The sequence below is a fragment of the Cryptomeria japonica genome, chromosome 6 (genome assembly GCF_030272615.1).
Source record: "Cryptomeria japonica chromosome 6, Sugi_1.0, whole genome shotgun sequence".
In the NCBI taxonomy this organism is placed as follows: domain Eukaryota; kingdom Viridiplantae; phylum Streptophyta; class Pinopsida; order Cupressales; family Cupressaceae; genus Cryptomeria; species Cryptomeria japonica.
The window spans coordinates 42,507,871-42,527,551 of record NC_081410.1 but is presented as its reverse complement, the minus strand read 5'-3'; the positions used below and the strand labels follow the sequence as shown (position 1 = coordinate 42,527,551).

The 19,681-nt window shown below is 36.7% G+C and overlaps 1 protein-coding gene across 5 annotated transcripts in view; it reads right to left on the bottom strand.

The window, feature by feature from the left end:
- The window catches only part of LOC131072142 (uncharacterized), a 195,620-nt gene that overhangs the window by 17,701 nt on the left and 158,238 nt on the right, over positions 1–19,681 (bottom strand). For all 5 annotated transcript variants that reach the window (XR_009112665.2, XM_058008211.2, XM_058008214.2 and 2 more), the window contains one exon: positions 14,439–15,815. Coding sequence is in view for 4 of the 5 variants with exons in the window: in XM_058008211.2 (XP_057864194.2) it covers positions 14,439–15,815 (1,377 nt within the window). In the remaining variant the exon portion in view is untranslated. The remainder of the gene's footprint in view (positions 1–14,438; positions 15,816–19,681) is intronic.

Here is a 19,681-nt window from a genome sequence, read left to right as displayed (position 1 = left end):
CTTTCTTACTCCATGCCTAAATCTTTCACATTTCAGCTTCACCCTATGTCATGCTTGGACTTGATTCTGACTTCCTATACCCCCAAGGCTCTCTGTCTCTCTCTCTCTCATGGCTAGCAGGGCAAAAAAGGAAGGGGGTCCCTGTCGGAGACAAGGAAGGTGTGCACAGCACAACAGGATGGAAACCCAACCTATCTACCATGGGATTCACTTCAGGATTCATGGTTGCTCATAATGGAGAAATTTGGGAAGTCTACCAAGAAGAGAAATTACAGATTTTGTAAAGAATAGTCTTGCAGAGGTATTTTGTTAAATTTCAAATTATGGTTATCTCTGGGTGATTTATTAATTTGTAGAATAAAAGTATTTTCGGGATAAATATATATATTTATTATTAGAAACACATATTTGTGCAAGAAAAGATTATTCTATTTTGATCTACTACTTCAATCCTAGAAATGGTGGGACGCCTTAATACTATTGGGCAGATGTTAATATTCATGCTTGGCGTGGTGGGAAGAAATATTGGCTGCTATTTGAAATAAGAAATTAATGTTTGGGTGAATAATATTTGTATCTCAAATTTTATTATTTAATTAAGTTTCCAGAACTTAATAGTGCCAAATAATATTATTGGAGCGGGTTAACTGTTGAAAATCAAATATTTCATCTATACTTGGGATGGCAGCAGTTATAATACCGCAGCGATGGAATATTTAATGTCGGAAGCTTCAAAAAAGATTTGGGAGCACGAATATATTTATTAGTAGTGGCTCATATCTATTTGTTTATTGGTGTAAGAAATAAAGACTGAAGTAATATGATGGAGAATATTACATTTTGATATCGGGCCTTTGCAATAATCATCATGACTGGGAGTTGCAATACTTAGGTGACGGGTTGATGTTCCTGTGACCAAAACGTCTATCTATGCTGATGAGATTCTTCATACTCACACACTAGTATTCCTTTGTAATACAATTGAATGAATCAAATTGGTGACCAAATATATATTGGAGTTCGTTCAGAAGCTTTTGCAATTGGTTGTTGAACTGCCCATGTTTTCCCTGGAATCTGATATTGGTAAGATCGTGGATACTACGACGTCTGCAGAAGGAAATCAAAGCATCAAACAGTTGTATAGAATTGAATTGATATGGGAATTAATATTGTTCCTGAGTGAATAACTGTATGGTATCGGCTTTTGTCCTGAAATGCATTGCAATTGCCATTAAATCTGCTGTGAGGCCTGAAGAGGAAGAAAGGATGATAATATTTTTTCAGCATCAAATAGAATGTTGGGCATTTAATGAGTTATCAGATTATAGTCCCAGACCATACTACAAGACATGAGCATGTACCCAGGCAGGTTATTCCCTTTTGAGTGGCGTTTCAGTAGTCTCTGCATTCAGAATTGAAGAGCCAGCAAAGGAGTGTTGATTAGAGGCATCTACAGAGCTCGCTGACATTGCTAAGACAATTGGAGTGATAGATAATCCATTCTGGATGTGCAGCAGTGATGTGGGGACTGAATATCCATTCTTCTCTACAGCAATGACCTCAGATTGCTCCAGAACAAAGCCTGCTCTGGGTGTTAAGGTTGGTCTATAAAATCTTTCTTTTAATATTCTGAAATCTGTCGCAGAGTCTTAACAGAAATTATCACTGATCAGCAATACTACACTTGGCTATAAAATATTGAAATCTGTTAGTAAACATTTGTACTTCTGTTTCATACAAAGAGATCAATGCAATGAGATTGTTGAATGCATTCCTTGTCACTCTACATACATCAAGTTGCAATATTGAACAATGCATGCAAACTGTTTGACAATATGTCTAAATAGTAAATCATTGAGAGGTAAAAGGGAAAGTTCGAAATTTTGGGATTTAGCAGTGAGGGACTTTACAAAGATCACCTTTGGAGAAGTTGTAATGTCCCTACTAGTTAGGGATCACTATCCTGCTGGTCACGAAGTCTGCTCCTGACTGCTCTCCCGTCTTATCTCCTCCCCTTCCCTTGCGGTGGCTGCTTCCCTTTATAGCCTTGTGAAGGGCTGTGACCCTCCACGATCCCTTTCCGCACCAAGGGGTGCGGTGGTAATCACAGCCCATGCTGCGATTACCATCGCACCTCTTGGTGCAGGGGAATCGGGAGGGTTATAATTTTTAAATATATAATGATGCTACGTTTTGCCTTTGTAATATTAAATGTAATACCTTTTCATTAAAATAATAATATAACACTTCTTTCATTATATTAAATATATGATATTTTAAATAATTCTTTCCTTAACATGTATTTCCTCTTTTTAATATATTACTTATATTAAATGTATTTCCTCTATTAAATATAATACTTATATTAAATGCATTTCCTCTATTTAATATAATACTTATTTTAAATATATTTCCTCCATTTAATATAATACTTATTTTATCGTATTAGTCATGTATTTACAATAATCTTATTTACTCGATCCATATCCTTAACATTATTTACATAACTTTATATCAGGTGCTAATGCGGGTTTATCACAGTCCCTCCGTCTCAATTTTGCTTGTCCTCAAGCATCTTTAGGTCTTCCTCCTTTTCCCAAGTAGCATCCTCGTTTGGGAGATTCATCCATTTAATCAGGTGTTCGGTAACGGTTCTGTTCCTAAGCTCTTTCTGCCGTGTATCTAGAATGATCTCAGGGTACAAGGTGAGTTTCCCTTCGTCATCTAGGGGTGGTAGTTCCTTGCATGGAGCCAAGTGTTGCCCGAGAACCTTTTTGAGTCGGGAGACGTGAAACACATTATGTATTTTACTGTCTTTCAGAAGTTCTATTTCATAAGCTACTTCCCCAACCCTTCGAATTACCTTATAGGGTCCGTAGAACCATGGTTTCAATTTTTCAGCCCCATTCTTCTTGTGGGAGGATTGCTTATATGGTTGTAGCCTTAAAAACACGAAGTCTCAAGCCTCAAAAGTCCTTTCTGAACGCTTCTTGTCTGCATAGATCTTTTGTTGATTTTGGGCTTGCTGTAAATTCTCTTTCCAGGTCTTCATGATATCCCTACTTTGTTGAACGAAATCTTGTGCTTTTGGTACTTTGCTTTCTTGGTTTATTAGTTCACCAAAACTTGTGGCCTCATAGTCGTACAAGGCTTGAAAAGGTTTCATTCCGATTGACATGTGGTGCGTCGTATTGTAGCAATGTTCTCCTAGGTGTAACCACTTGATCCAGGCGGTCTGTTGCCCTGTAACATAATTCCTTAGGTAGCCCTCTATCCATTTGTTCACTATTTCAGTTTGCCCATCAGTTTGAGGGTGGTAACTGGTACTAGGGGTCAAAATCGTTCCTGCCATTCTGAAGAGTTCTTGCCAGAATTGACTAATAAACTTGCTATCTCTGTCACTGACAATATTCAGGGGGAGTCCATGGAGTCTGAAAATCTCCTTGAAGAATAAATCGGCTATTTGGTGGGCTTTGTATTCGGTGGAGACCCCAAAGAAATGGGCATATTTTGTGAGTCTATCTACTACCACAAAGATGCTATCTTTACCTTGTGTCCTTGGCAATCCTGTTATGAAGTCCGTCGAGATGCTCTCCCACTTCTATTTGGGAATAGGTAATGGTTGAAGTAATCCAGCTGGGTGAGTGAGTTCTGTTTTATTGCGTTGACATGTTAGGCACTCTTGTACATATCTTTGGATGTCTCTCTTCTGGTCTTTCCATGCATATTTTTTCCTGATGTGTTTATAAGTTTTATAATATCCTTGGTGTCCTGCTAAGGGGTTATCATGGAATTCTTTTAGGAGCTTGTTTTTGAACTTGGTTTGAGGGGTCAAGTATATCCTTCCCTTATACAATATGAGGTCTCCTTTAACTTGAAAGTCTTCATTGGGAAGGTTTCCCTCTAAGATTCCCTTTGTTTGTGGATCTTGGTTGTATTCATTAAGGATTTCTTCCTTCCAATCCCTTGAGATGCTGGTAAGGGCATTGAGGTGGGCTCTGCGGGACAATGCATCTGCTGCCTTGTTATTCACCCCTTTCACATATTCTATATCGAAGTCATAGGCTTGTATTTTTCTCACCCATTTTTTTTGCCTATCATTGAGGTCTCTTTGGCTCAAGAAGAAGCGTAGACTGTTATGATCGGTTTTCACACCGAATTTCCCACAGACGAGGTATTGGCGAAACTTGGCTAAGGCGTGCATTATGGCTAGCATCTCTTTGTCATAGATAGAGTAGTGTCTCTCTGCTTCGGTGAGTTTATGGCTCTCAAAAGCTAGGGGGTGTTTCTTTTGCATGAGGACTGCCCCAATTCCCTCCCCGGATGCATCACATTGTAGTTCAAAAGGTATAGAAAAGTCGGGAATGGCCAATACGGGGCATGAGATCATGGTTATCTTAAGTTGTTCGAAGGCTTGTTGGGCTTGGTCATTCCATGTGAAGGCTCCTTTCTTCATTAGGTCGGTGAGGGGTGCTGCTATTTTGGAGAAACCTTTTACAAAACGTCTATAGTAGCTGCATAGTCCCACAAACCCTCTTAACTGTGTTAAATTTCTAGGGATGGGCCATTCTTTGATGGCTTTGATTTTTTCCTCATCCACACTTACTCCTACTTCACTAATTTTGTGTCCTAGGTATATGATTTCTTTCATCCCAAATTCACACTTGGAGGCTTTAGCATATAAGGATTCAGTTTCATGAATATTTAATACCTCTTCGATGTGCAAGAGATGTTCTTCCCATGTCTTGCTGTAAATGAGTATATCATTGAAGAAGATTAGAAGAAATTTCCTCAATTGTTGTCTGAATGTATGATTCATGCATGACTAAAAGGTGGCTGGTGTGTTAGTGAGGCCAAATGGTAGAACCAAAAATTCGAAATGTCCATAGTGACATCTGAATGCGGTCTTGGGGATGTCTTCCTTCCTCATTCTGATCTGATGGTACCCTGACCTTAGATCGATTTTAGAGAAATATTTTGCCCCGTGAAGTTCATCCATTAGTTCATCAATTCTTGGGATAGGGTATCTGTTCTTTATAATCTTTTTATTCAGGGCTCGGTAATCTATGCACATCCTCATCGTCCCGTCTTTTTTCTTGACCAATACTACTGAAGAAGCAAATGGGCTGCTGCTTGGTTGGATGTGTCCCATTTCTAATAATTCTTTTATGGTTTTTTCAATCTCTTCTTTGAATTTGTGTGGGTGGCGGTAAGGAGTGGTTTTGCTCCTCCTAATTCAATGGAATGCTCAAATCCCCTTTTTGGTGGTAAGCTTGGAGGGATGTCTTCGAAGACCTTTTTGTGTCTTCTAAGGATGGGTTGTATATCACTCTGAATGTTTTGACCTTCGGAATGAGATTTATCCAAGATCATACATTGAGCGATCCACTCTCCTTGATCATGTTGAAGAATTTTCTCCATTTTATTGCAAGATACTATTTTTGGAGAACTATCGGGAATTCCTTTTAATGTTATCTCCCTCCCTTCATGTTGGAAACATATCTCTTGATTTGGACTATCCATGGTGAATCGTCCCAATGAATTTATCCATGGCATTCCTAAAATGATGTCATTCTCTAGGTTCACCACGAAGAAGTTCCTCATAATTGTATGTCCCCCTAGGGTGACTTCCAATTGAGTGATAACTTTAGTGCATTTGTCTATGACTCCGTTACCCATAATCACTTCAAATCCTTCAAATTCTTGAGTTTTTAACCTTCTCTTTGCTGCCAAGTGTTTGCTAATGAAGTCATATGATGCTCTTGTGTCCACTAACGCAATTACTTTCTGTCCTTTGATAGTTCCTTTGAGCTTGAAGCACCTATTTTCACTCCCTTGAGTGATGACTGCCAAGGTACTTGGTTCGTTGCTTTTAAATCTGGCTCTTTTGTATGGTCTTTCCTCATCCTGTATTTCTTCTGTGTTATTTAGCTGTCCTCTTTTACATTCATGGCCTCTCCCCCATGGGGCCTTGCATTTGAAACATAACCCCTTCTCCACCAAGTTATCTCTCTCCTTACATTGGTGATTGTAACTCCAAGGTTTTTTGCACAAGCGGCAGGGTTTCTCTTTGCAGTCATTCTAGTGTCCTTCATTCCTATATGGTGTTTTGGTTGAGGTATTCTTGGGAGCACTAAAGTCAACCATTCTAGTTTTCTTGATGGCTTCTCCTAAGTTCTGTGGTTCCAGGGGTTTCACAAAATTCTTAATAGAGTCTTTTAGGCCTTCTAAGAACATGTAGGTGAGCCTCTTCTGGGATAGGTCGAGAACCATTACTGACAAGTTTTGGAATTGGTCTATATAGTCTTCAATGGTTCCTACTTGTTTAAGGTGTGTTAACTCTTGGAAGTACCATTCGGAGTCCTTTTGGTCAAATCGGCTAATGAGCCTTTGGGTGAACTCATTGTAGGTGGCGACATTTTTGTGTCCTAGGGTAATGAGACCGTTATGCCACCAATTATGGGCGGTTCTAGTTAAATGTAGTATGGCAAATTTAATAGCATCTCCTTCAGTCATGGGGCTGTATGAAAAGATAGGTGTCTAGTTTTTGTACCCAAGCTTGGGCGACATCCTTCCCTGTCCCATCAAAGCATGGTAGGGACATTTTGTTGACTTTAGCTTTAAGGTCATTACCCATAGGTTTTCTCCTTCTACCTTCACTAGTTTTGGATTCACAGAAGTCCCTGAAGGACACTACCCTCTGAACTTCTGGCTCTAATCTAGCATAAATTTGGGCGATTTCTTCCACCCCAAGTGTGGCTGGTTCCTCTTCTTCCCTTACACGTTCCTCTCTAGGTAGAAATTCGGGAATTGTTTGTCTAGAACTCTGAGGAGATTGTTCGTTATCAGCGTGATTAGAGTGTACCTCTCTCCTATGGTTTTGCATATCTCTATTGTTGCTGTTTGTACTTTGGAGGATTAATTGGCTCATTCTTTCGAATTTCTCATTGGTCTGTTCCATGAAAGTCTGAAGTTGTTTGGCCAATTGATCGGCCATTGCCTTTGCCCCTTTCTTCCTCTAATATGTGATCATAAACTAAGAACCCTTCCCACAAGTTGGCAGGATTATGCTCTAATACCACTGTAATGTCCCTACTAGTTAGGGATCACTATCCTGCTGGTGACAAAGTCTGCTCCTGACTGCTCTCCCATCTTATCTCCTCCCCTTCCCTTGCAGTGGTTGCTTCCCTTTATAGCCTTGTGAAGGGCTGTGACCCTCCACGATCCCTTTCCGCACCAAGGGGTGCGGTGGTAATCACAGCCCATGCTGCGATTACCATTGCACCTCTTGGTGCGGGGGAATCGGGAGGGTTATAATTTTTAAATATATAATGATGCTACATTTTGCCTTTGTAATATTAAATGTAATACTTTTTCATTAAAATAATAATATAACACTTCTTTCATTCTATTAAATATATGATATTTTAAATAATTCTTTCCTTCACATGTATTTCCTCTTTTTAATATATTACTTATATTAAATGTATTTCCTTTATTAAATATAATACTTATATTAAATGCATTTCCTCTATTTAATATAATACTTATTTTAAATATATTTCCTCTATTTAATATAATACTTATTTTATCGTATTAGTCATGTATTTACAATAATCTTATTTACTCGATCCATATCCTTAACATTAGTTACATAACTTTATATCAGGTGCTAATGCGGGTTTATCATAGAAGTTGCATATTAAATCCAACATTAATGACATCTTGTGGCCATGTAGGGGGGTAGGTGAGGTACTGTGCAAAAAAAGCAAGAATGTTAGAGTTTAGGGATCAAGGATACTACATGACGGATGACACTGATAGGGAGATAGGAAAGGCACACTTGTAAGGATAAGCCTAAAATCTTGACAAAAGATTATAGCTCCGTGGTGCAAGAGCACCTAATGGCATTCAATGGTTGTTATGCCTCCATGAGGCTTGATGATGTGTTTTTCATGTTTTTGTCATGTTTTTGAGTTAATAAGGTCCTATAGACCATTTGTAATAAGTTTGGAACCCAATGGGTGAGCTGAATTGGTCTTTGACCCTATTTGGGAAAATGTTGTCATATTGTTGCTCAAAGTTGTAAAAGTGTCACATAAGGTGATTAATGATTTAAAAGGGCTTATTTGGCCCTATTTAAGAGTATTTAAGGTGCTCTAAAGTCATTAGGGTCATTAGGTCAAGTTTGGATAAAAGTTGTCAAAATCTTGTAAAAGTTACTTAACAACTTTTGAAAAGTGGTTGGGGACCATTGGAAACTGTCATTCTCATGTTTAAATGCCTCCCTTTGGGTAGAGGCAAGGTTGGTTGAAGAAGTTTTGGAGAAAATTTAATACATAAAAATTCTGATTTTCCTGCAAATTTACTATTTCAGTCGTGTTGCAGCGTTTGGTACTTGTCCGTACAGTACCTTCTGGGTTGAAGACTCACATGGTTGGAAAGTAGAGTGAGTCTACTTTCATTTGGTGGTGGTCTGGTCCAATTTCATCAAATATTGAGGGAGATACAAGCGTTTTGGTGAAAACAGCCTGTAAACCCTTGCTTCCTAGGGTTTGGAAACAAAAAATGTGATTTCTTCCACATTCCAACTTGGCAAACTCTCAAAGCGGGTGAAATGTTAGAGTTAGATGTCCTCTTTAATATTTTGTTACTTGTAGGGCAGGAGATCATGGTTGGTGGGAGCAAATTGAGGTTTTAGGCCTGGCATTCTCTATGCGACAGGCCTAATTTTGGACTGTGGGCTGCAAATTAGTGGATCTGTGCAAAATTGGAGACTTTGGGCGTCCAAAACCCATTGAAACGTTGGTTTAGAGTTGTATGCCAACTTCTGGAAGTGTTGGTTTGAAAGTTGGGTGCACTTTTAGTGGGGCTGCTTTGTAAAAGTGGCCTAATTGAGGCCTAAAAGCAGTGACAGTCCCATTTTTGACCCATTTGCCACAAAGGAACCTATAGTGATCTTCATGTATGTTATATGGCTCATCATTAGGCACCCAAATATGCATGGTTGTAAAGCTTATCTTCATTGTTTGGCAAGTTGTGAACCAAAAACCCATTCCAAGGGCTACTAGGCGGTAGGGTAGGTTATGAAGCAAGTCTTCATTATACACATCAAAGAACACAACCAATGCATGGGAAAGGTCTGCACCATGGTCCTAAAGTGTTTTAAAAGCCTTCCCTTAAAGTTCTAAGAGTTTTGTGTGTCCATACTCAGTTTGATCAGATTTGCCTAGGTCTAGGAGGCCTAATTGGCTAGGTGAGTTGGGAGAAAGATCTCCCTAATTGTGCATCAACTTTGTTGATTTGTTAAAATCAGGTTTAGACCATCCTAATCATCTACCCACCTCTGCATCACTCCGACAAAAACACTCAACACTTAGAAAGTTTGGGACAAAACGGGCAAATTAACTAGTCTTAACTTACCAAATAGAGAAGGAAATGGATTTCTAGTTTCACACAAATTTATTTATAAGGAGACATTAAACAAGTCTTCTTTAAGTCCTTTCCAAAGTTGGAGTGGTCGAAAGTAATTAAATGAAATTTTAATATTTTCATTTTTTATTTACTTCAGTTTTACAATTTTAATCTACATTGTTAATTTTATTTTTTACATCACCTACTTATTTTTTAAAATTTAAAATTTAAAAAACAATCTAGATGATATTTTAAGTTTTTCACTTAGAATATTTAAAATTGTTTTAATTTTTTTAAAACCATATTAAGTTCGTGAGACCAAGTTCACCTCATAGACAATCATCTTGAGACATGTGAAAGTGCTGTAATTAATAAGTATGCACCCTTAGGGATGAAGAGACTATGTTTTAAGTTTTAACAAGATAAGGACAATGTGCAAAGGAAACGAAAGCATATGATGCTGCTCATAGGCATTAATACTTTATAAAACTTAAAGATAAAACAATGGGTTTGGATAAGTAATAGACAAATCCAATATACATATCAAAGGAGGCTGACCTAAATAATACACTTAACCTAAAATTCATTAGAAGATCCTTAGACAAGATTACAAACTTCAACATCCTCCCTTAAGCTTGACTAGGGAATCAGATCACTAAGATTGTTGTAGAATGTCCCCCTTGAAGGAGACTCTTGAAGACCAATCATAGACCAAGAATGAAGAGATCCTTTGATGTATCAAATGATATGTGTGGCTTCCTAAAACTGACATGATCTATTAAATGCCTTTAAAATTTTTTAACAAAATACTTGCCTCCTTGACCTAAATGAAGACACTTGACCATCGGTCATATTATTTCTCAATGCATGCTTTGAGGTTAAACTTGAGGAAGGTTAAATCCTTGTTCTTGATGCAAATTCACCATGTAGCAAGATTGAAAAATTTGGAGATGCGTAATAAAGCTCTGGGTGCAGACCTGGTTTGGCAGTCCTTAATGCAAGAAGAGTAGCCTTGGTGTAAAATAATCATTAACAAATATTTGCATCCCATGACTCTATTGTTCTATTTCAAGCAACCTGATTGCTGCCTGGTTCAGCAATATGAAAATTTATGGCTACTCAGAAAAATCTGGTTGGAGATCTTTTCTATTGGAATTTCGGAAACAAGCATAAAGCAAAATTTTGGGATGGTTTCTGGATGGGAAGACCACTACCCAGCTCTTTCCCTGGCCTGTGTTGCTAAGATTTTTTTCTTTGCTCAGTGGGGTCCAGGTGATTATGTCTGCAATTATTGGACAAAGCAGCATATTGAGGGAGTTTGCATTCATGCTTAGAAGGATTTTGCAAACATGCCTATTCCTACTCAGCAAAAGGATTTTTTTCTTGAGTGCCTTAGCCAAAAAAAATTCTAAATCTACATATGGAGGACAGCCTAATATGGATTGTGTAGGTATTTTAATTTGTTGCCAAACAACACAAAACAGAACAATGTGTAGGGTAGAACAGTTCTTCAAATTTTATGGGAAAGCTCCTTGTGATCTAACTAAACCTAAAAGCAATAAAATTTACAAGTATGCACACTATACAAGATTTCATGGAGGGTTTGCGTCAAAGGTAAATATCTAACTGACTATAGTTTTGCCCCAGATGCAAGCATCAGACCATCAACAATTGAGGCCTAGTAAGATTTTCAAATTTAAACAGGATAAACAATGCAAGCACAAACAAGCAAAACATTTTACTAGCTAAAACAAAGGTCAGTATTCAATTGTAAACAAAGATTCGGTGGGATAACACCAATGAATGCCAACTTCTAGCTAAACTAGAGACCAATAAATCTACATCTATGGGAAATTGTTAAATAGATATACATCACTAACGATCCCAACAAATTAATTGCTAAGTGATACACAAAATTATTACTTGATGAATGATGAACATCAATACAAATCTTGACAAAGTTATTTAATTCAATTTACTTGATAAAATTATAAACACAATAAAACAATGATTTCAATTGAACATTGGTTTCTCTATAAGCTTCACATTGACTAGCCTTACAAATTATGTGTTGAAAGCACTTATTTATTAACTCTGAAGAGACAATTTTAAGGATAAAATAATATTATAATATTCCAAGTTCAGTTCTGCTTTAAAGCAGCCCTAACTCTATCTTCTGCAAAGAAAAAATAAAACACTTAAATAGCCTAAAATAGGCTTCTTCCCACTTTAAATCTGCTTTCTCATTGATATAGACTCCTTATGGCAAAGACTGACTATTATTTGCCAATTTTTCCTATAAAAGACCTGTTGTGGAATCAGATTTTGAAGTGAGTTGACAGAGTTTATGATTTTACCCCTTTTTGTTAAGTGCCAATTACCTAACTGCTTGCCATCTTGTCTTAATGTTTTTTGGAGTACTTGAGTGACAAATCACATGAAATGTATTCCACTTTAAGTTGTTTTACTAAGTGATGGGAAGTTTATGTACCAATTACCACTCAACAGTATGATTTTTAAACTCAGTTTGATGCATTTCCTTCTTGTCACAATTTCATAATGTTCACACCACTGCTTTGGTGCCATTTTGGATTGGCTGCACCACCTAAACTATGAACCTGTCGATGCTTATTTATCTTCTTTGTTTGTGAAAGATCACTAACTGCCTTGCCACCTCAAACATTATTCTAGACTGTGTTTGCAACTTAAAATGGAACTAAACTTCATTGCTTTTTAAAGGCTTAAGCTATGACATTGTTCATTTAAGCATTTGCCACCTTTAGTAAGGTTTTAAACTAGCTTGGCCACTCAAATTGTGTGTCCTTCCTCATCTATGAACAATCTGCAAACATTGTTAATTGATAAAGTAGACCACAACCTAATGACTTTGCAAATAGATAGGAGGGAAAACCTGGATAGCATTGGTAACATGACAAGAATGACCTGATCTACAACTACAAAATTGTGTAGAGGACCAACAGATTGGCAATTAAGTAGGCTCTTATAGGGATTGGTTTAATAACACATTTCTCAATGGGAGAGATTTACCTCCAGTGTCTGACTTGCCAGCGGCCTGAGCGCTAACACCCCCCCTCCTCCACACCCCACCCTCCTCCCGAAATGTAACACTTTATGGTTAGTGGGGCTAACAAGATCCTCATGCATAATAATTTGTTTAAGAAATACTTTCATGGTCCATCTAGCCATGTTTTGAGCCTCAATGCGGAAGAATCCATAGATCAACTCATGTTGCATTGCTCCTGTTTACAGAATATTTGGTAGGCTCTTTAGAGAAAATCAAGGATGATTTAGACCTTTCCTTTCAGTCTCAGAGATCAGTTATGCAATTGAACAATTGCCACAACCCCTCTTAAATGTTTATGGAAAATTTCCCTCTGCTGCTCACTGTGGAGGATTTGGTTGGAAGTAAACAGTAGAGTTTACCCTAACAGGCTGGCTCTTGGAAAAGCTAAAATTTGTGCATCAATATCTTCATATGTTGAATGGTGAATGCTTCCTTCAATGGTGAATGCTTCCTTTTACCTTTTCGAAAGTAATAATAAAAAAGCTTTGGATTTTGTGTCTTCCTTTCATGGTTGCTTCTGTAAGAGTGAAAGTCACCAGGTATATTGTTGCTTGGAAGCCTCCTTAGGCAGGATACATCAAATAGAAGGTATTTTCTTGTGTTCCTCCCTTCAGTCATTTGTAAGGGGTTGACCATTCTATCTAGGATCTAAGACAAACAATAAAGCCAATGCTTTGGTGCTGGTTGACATACTTAAAAATATGAAAAACTCTGCGGGTTTTTCAAAAACTCGTGAGTACTCGCGGGTCAAAACCCTAGCCGAGTCACTCACCATTAAACTCAGCTCCGAGTTTCTATAAAAACACGCAGCATTTTTGAGGAAATACTCGTGAAATCTCGCGGGTTAAACCCTATTTCTTGAGAAAAACTCGTCAAGAATTACAAATTTGATTCGCAACTTCTATTTTTTGGCCATGAGACAGGATGCACCAAGGTTTTCATCTGGTTTTTGAGCGTTAATAAAAATGTAATATGATTATATGACTGAATAACTAGTTAAAATGTAATATGATTATATGACTGTATTTTCAATTGTTCGATAAAGTTACCGAGTTATTGCCAAGTTTTTTCCCGAGTTTTTTAAAAATTTTGGGCTTTCCGAGTCATTGCCGAGTCCGAGTTTTTCAACGATGCTTAAAATGGCTTTTGTGATAGGATGCCAGAAGCTGGATATAGTAGGTTACTCCCAAGCAGTGATTCAGAAATACCTCAATAATTCTGGAAAATATTGCAAAGTTCTAAATATTCCCGAGGAAATTCAGATTGTAAAAAGCTATTTTGATTACATTTCCTTTTGCCACTGAGAAGAGAAAGCAACCAGTTTGCAGATAGACTTACAAATGAAGGAATTTGCTGATTTCCTTTCACATCGAAAAATGAGTGATATGATGAAGGAGAGGGATTTAGCTTATTTAATTAAAGAAGATTATCCACCTTTTGTCTCTCATCCGAGCCAAATTTTCAGTTGCCTTCTTCATCATGTTTAGTGCTACTTCTTTATATTATGTTGATTTTGTTCACCTCATTACTCAGAAACTGTTTGCTGGTTGAGCTGTTTTATTGATGACCTCATTGTGGTTTTGAGTGGACTTTCAGTTAACATGTATTTGTTCTGTGGTGGGCCCCTATAGAATCCACATCTAACATATTAAAAATAAAAAAATAGAAAAGCGTTAAATCATTCCTTCAAATCCTTTTAACATGGTAAAACGATAGTCATGGATAACTGCAAAAGTATTTCTTAACAGATAGATCACTATATCATTTAACAATTATATAGTACAAGCTGAACTCATTTCCTGTCCACACATTTATCAATAAAATTCATTGTATTGGCAGCAGTATTATCTGTAATTTTTATTTATTCTCCTATGTGTATTAACCTAAATCGTTACACAAAAAAATCTAGAAAGAGAATTGAAACTGCTAAAATACAAACCGGGAATTTCAGAGCATTGCACAGTTGTAATATCTCTTGCTTTGTTCTCAAATGAATATTTTGATGTGGTGAAACTAACACAGAGTCATCTCCACTTTCATTATTTTGATGAACAGAACCTTCAATGCTTGAGGTACTTGGCCTGTCTAGGACCCTGTGGTGTGAAGGTGACTCCTCAATTTTCAAAGATTGTTTAGAAGCACACAATGAGTTATCATGAGCAAAAAATATTGTTTGAGAACACGATGTTTTACTGACAATTTCAACATCTGACCCAGAAAGTTCCTTACACACATCAAAGGTACCAGGAGATAGGCTAGGATGTTCTTCATGTTGCAGCATTGTGAATATATTTTTATCCTTGACATTTGAGTTTTCACATTCTGTAGATCCATGAGATAATTGACCTTCCACAGACCTGTCAATAGCTCTTTCATCTCTTCCCTTTTTGAATGAAATTGCTTCTTTGGCATCTTTTATCCATGAAGATATTGTTAGTGGATCAAGAGTATCACCCACTCTTCTACGCTTTGTTTTCAATTCTGCATCAGCCATTTCAATCTCTGGTTTTGACTGCTCACTATACTGGACCTTCCTTTTTAACCTCTGCTGTCGCCTAGAAGAATACTCTGGATCTACCTGCCTTGTATTCAATATATCTGTCCAGAAAACATTGGATGGAATCTTCCTCTCCGCTTCCAATTGATCTTCAGACTCTCCAAACAAATTAATGCCTTTTCCATATCCATGTGTTCTCGATACCTTAGGAACAAGAGAAACCCAAAGAGTATCATCAAGACTAGGACTACCCAATGTATTACCTGACATTTCATCAACCAACATCTGTAGATTTGCATAACTATATAGGCATTGTGACCCTAACAAAGGACCACCTGAGCCATGAAACTTGTCATAGTTTTCAAACAAGTTTGTCACACCCCATCTAAGCATCTGTTGGCAAATGGTAGCATTAAAGTTCTCCAAATTGGTGTCAAATTCAATGTCTAGTTTGGCAGCAATTAGAGATCTCTCCTCCACTGTGTAAGGGGAATAAAATCGGAAAACTTTAAGGTGTTCAACTTTTGTATCAATGTGTGTTCTCTGTAAAGCCCGCAAATCATTCAGTGGGATCCAATCACTGTCAAATATTATAACAACGTCAATTGAGGAGAGCTTTATATTTGGCCCACAAGCACGTTTTTCAAGTAAAAACACAAGCCTCCCTGAATTTTTACAATTAAACCTCTGCAAAGCTGCCTGTTTTTTTGCAGGTGCTAAGCCACCATCAACACGTTCATAGGATCCAGCACCTAATCGATTTCTTAAATGGTCGTCCAAAATATCCCCAATAGAAGCACAACCAGATCGACCAGGTGTCTGCAGAGTAGAATTGAATTAAATAGCACACATCCAATGTTAGGATCCTCTACATATATATAACTAATACATATGACAGAATTAAATATGATAAAGAACTTATACATATTACCAACTAATCATTCCATTTTCAAAACATAATGCTACATTTAGTAATAGAAATTGGATTGGGAAGCAATACAACATAAACAAAACAAGATTATGTAACAATCCTGTCTAGTAACTAGATTTAGTTCTAGATGTAAAATCAATCAGAAAATGTTTTCTTGTAAAAAATTGACCACAATACTATTCAAAAAGTTCCTCATATGGCATCTACCTAAGAATGTTACTATCTTCATTTCCAAAAATGGTTATCAGGATATAACTCAAAGACCTTTAATGCATCAAGCATAGGAGTTACCATTATAACTCAGTGCTTCACGTGTAGACAAAGGCTTATTGTTTTTTAATCTTCTTTGCTAGCCTTATAAAAGTAGCTTCATCATTTGTTTAAGTCCATGCTTGTAATTTTGGTGCTTCTTGTCATACCACCAGTAACTGAAACTTACAGACCATTCTGCAGTCTAGTAGTAATTTGGATTGAGAATTTTGTCAAACTAAATTCAATGTTTGATTATGAATAATCTAACAATGTTGAACACATTTATGATTGTGATATGCTGATATTATCATTAGTATGCTTTCTTCATCAACGATTGTTCATATTTATGATTGGTTTGAAATGATGCAGTAATCATTGTTTGTTGTCATTTGTACATGGAGAATTATGGACTTTACAAACAGAAAGGAAACACAATATCCTACTATGTCAATTCTCAATGGCCAACAAACATGACCTTAGCTATTGCATTTTATTTTATTTCTAGTTATGTAGCATATCATATTGATTGCATTATGAGTGATTTTGGTGTTGACATTTGGTTTCAATGTTGTAGTCATATCTGATTTGAAAGGGAGTTCGACTTAGTTGATCATGTTAATTAGCCTTGCCTTCACTTAAACCCATGATTGGGATGACTAAGCACTCATTATCATTATATTCCCCAAAATTTGATTTGGGTCATTCTTAAGACCTGCACCGATCCGCTGGAGACACCAATCTCCACTTACAAAACTTGTAGGCACCAACTTATAGGTTACACCAATCCCCACAACAACTCAACAAGAGACACCAATCTCTTCTTTTAAAAGGGACCAACCTCTTCTGTAAAATTCACTTTCAAAATGTTGCTTCTTCAATTGATGATGAACATATCTTTCTGAACTTTTACACTTCATAAGATTTGCTCTACATCAGATCTGCTTTGCTCTACTCTGAGTTAAGTTTCCTTTGCTTTGACTAGCATGATACACCGCTGCATTCCATTTTTCTATCTTGCTCTAATGACGCACAAATCCTTATTCACCTCTACTCCACTCAACATTCAATCTTCTTTGTAATACATCTACTCTGCTCTGTGTTTGAATGATAAAGAATTACATTGCATAGACACTTCACTTCAACATCTTACTCAAACTTCGCTTCACTTATATATATCACATCATACAATTTACAAATACACAAGTTGGCCATCAGAATAAATATCATTCAAACATATGACTGTTATTGTAATGTCCCTTTTAGTAAATGCCCTAGTTTTTGTCCTAAAATCACAAATCCAGAATGAAACAAGGGCAAACATATTTAGGGATATAATCTTCATTTAAGAATAAGATGAGATAAGCCTATTTTTCGAAACCCACAATGAGATTAGACAAAAATGTAAATATAACTCATGAAATACATCCAATTCTACGATTAGGATATGTATAAACCAATGACGAGGGTTGAGTTGGAAGACATGATGAGGTACCCCAAGTATCCTCTACTCTAGGCCCAACAGAAAGACCTTATCCTTTGTGGCCTCATGTGGTCCTTAACCAATGGTCCTCAACCATCATCATGAGGTGGCATACCTAGTGAGGGCTTTACACCGTTCCCCTCCATCATATCAGCCTCTCACCTCTTATGATTGATTCACTTCAACAATTGATCCATCTGGAGAGAGTAGGGAAGCGACAATAAGGTGCCCTAGACCCTTATCTAGTCATCATCCTAATACCTTAACGATTTTACTTTTTCTATTTGTCATCCATGGTGGTGAAGAGGGGAGAGATTGTGGAGAGTGCCCTAGAAACCATCTCTTCCTAGACCCAAAGACCGTACCTTTTGTACTCCTTTGGCCTATATGAGCTCATCTTGTCCCACTTCGTGTTGGCGTATCTAGAAGGATGCTCAAACGCTGTACCCCTCTTGCAAAGCTCTCACATCCTCCTTCAATATTGTATATATATTTATTATATAGTATAAGTGATAAAGAATCAATGTTCATATTATGACAGTAATTGGTTATTGCTGAACTCATTTATCAGATTGATATTAACAGTATTACTTATATCATTATATTGTGTTACATTATCAGCATTATTTTATGTTACCTACATTTTATTATATTGCATTTCAGTATTGTATTACATTGATAATATCATACTATATTAGTAATATTATATTAGAAAATGTTATTAGTCATTGACTGGACCTGTGGTCCCGGGCAAGGCCGGAGGTTTTCTCCTATCCGCTCTTTCCTACCGGCGCCCGCACTGAGCAGAGATTGTAATACTATTTATTAATAAAATATGGCTTAGGCCTTTTACCGAGCAAAAAAAATAAAATATTATATCAGATTTTATTATCCGTATTAGCTTCAGATTTTATTAGATTATATTAATCAGCTTATATCAGATTATATTAACATTATGTTATATTGTTACCCCATATGAACAGTATTATTATGTTAATGGTTTTCCTCATATATCATATTAACAGTATTAATTGTGATAGCAGTATTATATTATATTAATAGCATCATATTGTATTGACAGAAATCTCATATTCCCATATTTATATCGTATGTATTTCTCAGGCAGTGACTGCTGATGTCTTTCCTTATGTTTTCCCTTATTTTCTTCCTTTCTCCCCTCCTTTTCATACTACTTCATTATGCATTTATATCTTTATTCCTTTTCTTGAAGAGAGACATCTCTTCGAATGAAGATGAATTTTTGAAGGAACATGTCCTTTTGTTAATATCTTCCACTATGCTTAATCGTCGCCTTTTGTCTATTATAATTTTCTGTGTATTAACCATGTTAATCAGTGCTTATAACTTAAGCGCATGTTTCTTTACATAGTCTCTTGCCTTTCGATGAGAATCTCAAGCGATGCCTCTTATCATTTGTCTTTGTCTTAATATAATCCACATTTACTAATCGCTGACTCTAGAGATTATTATTTCTTCTGACTGCTTCTACTTCAGACCTTATTACTCTATCGCTGCCTTCTGGCAATTTAATTAATTCAAACATAGGGTGATTAGTTCAGTCCTTATTTGTTATTAGACTTGGGTGCTACTTGCCGTACATCTTTGTCTTGTCATTACTTTGTAATTAAATAAGGAATATTGGATTAAAGTCATCAAACATGTTTATTAATGAATATGTAATATCAATAAGAATATTAATGAATATGTAGTATTAATAAGAATATTAATGAATATGTAATATGAATCAGAATAATAATCTGTTTATTATTAACATCAGCGTTGTTAAGACTCGTGGACTTGCCATGGACTCGCGATCCATGGGAGCCACGAGTCGACTCGCAAGGCGAGTACTGGTGAGTCCATCTAAAAGATTCGTGATTCTTTTGCAAGGACTTGCGCAAGTCTTTTGCACGGACTCGCGAGTCTTTCAAATGGACTCGCGCGACCTAGAAAAAATGTCATGCAAGCTTTAAAAGTGAGTTTTTTTTTTTGCCCTCATTT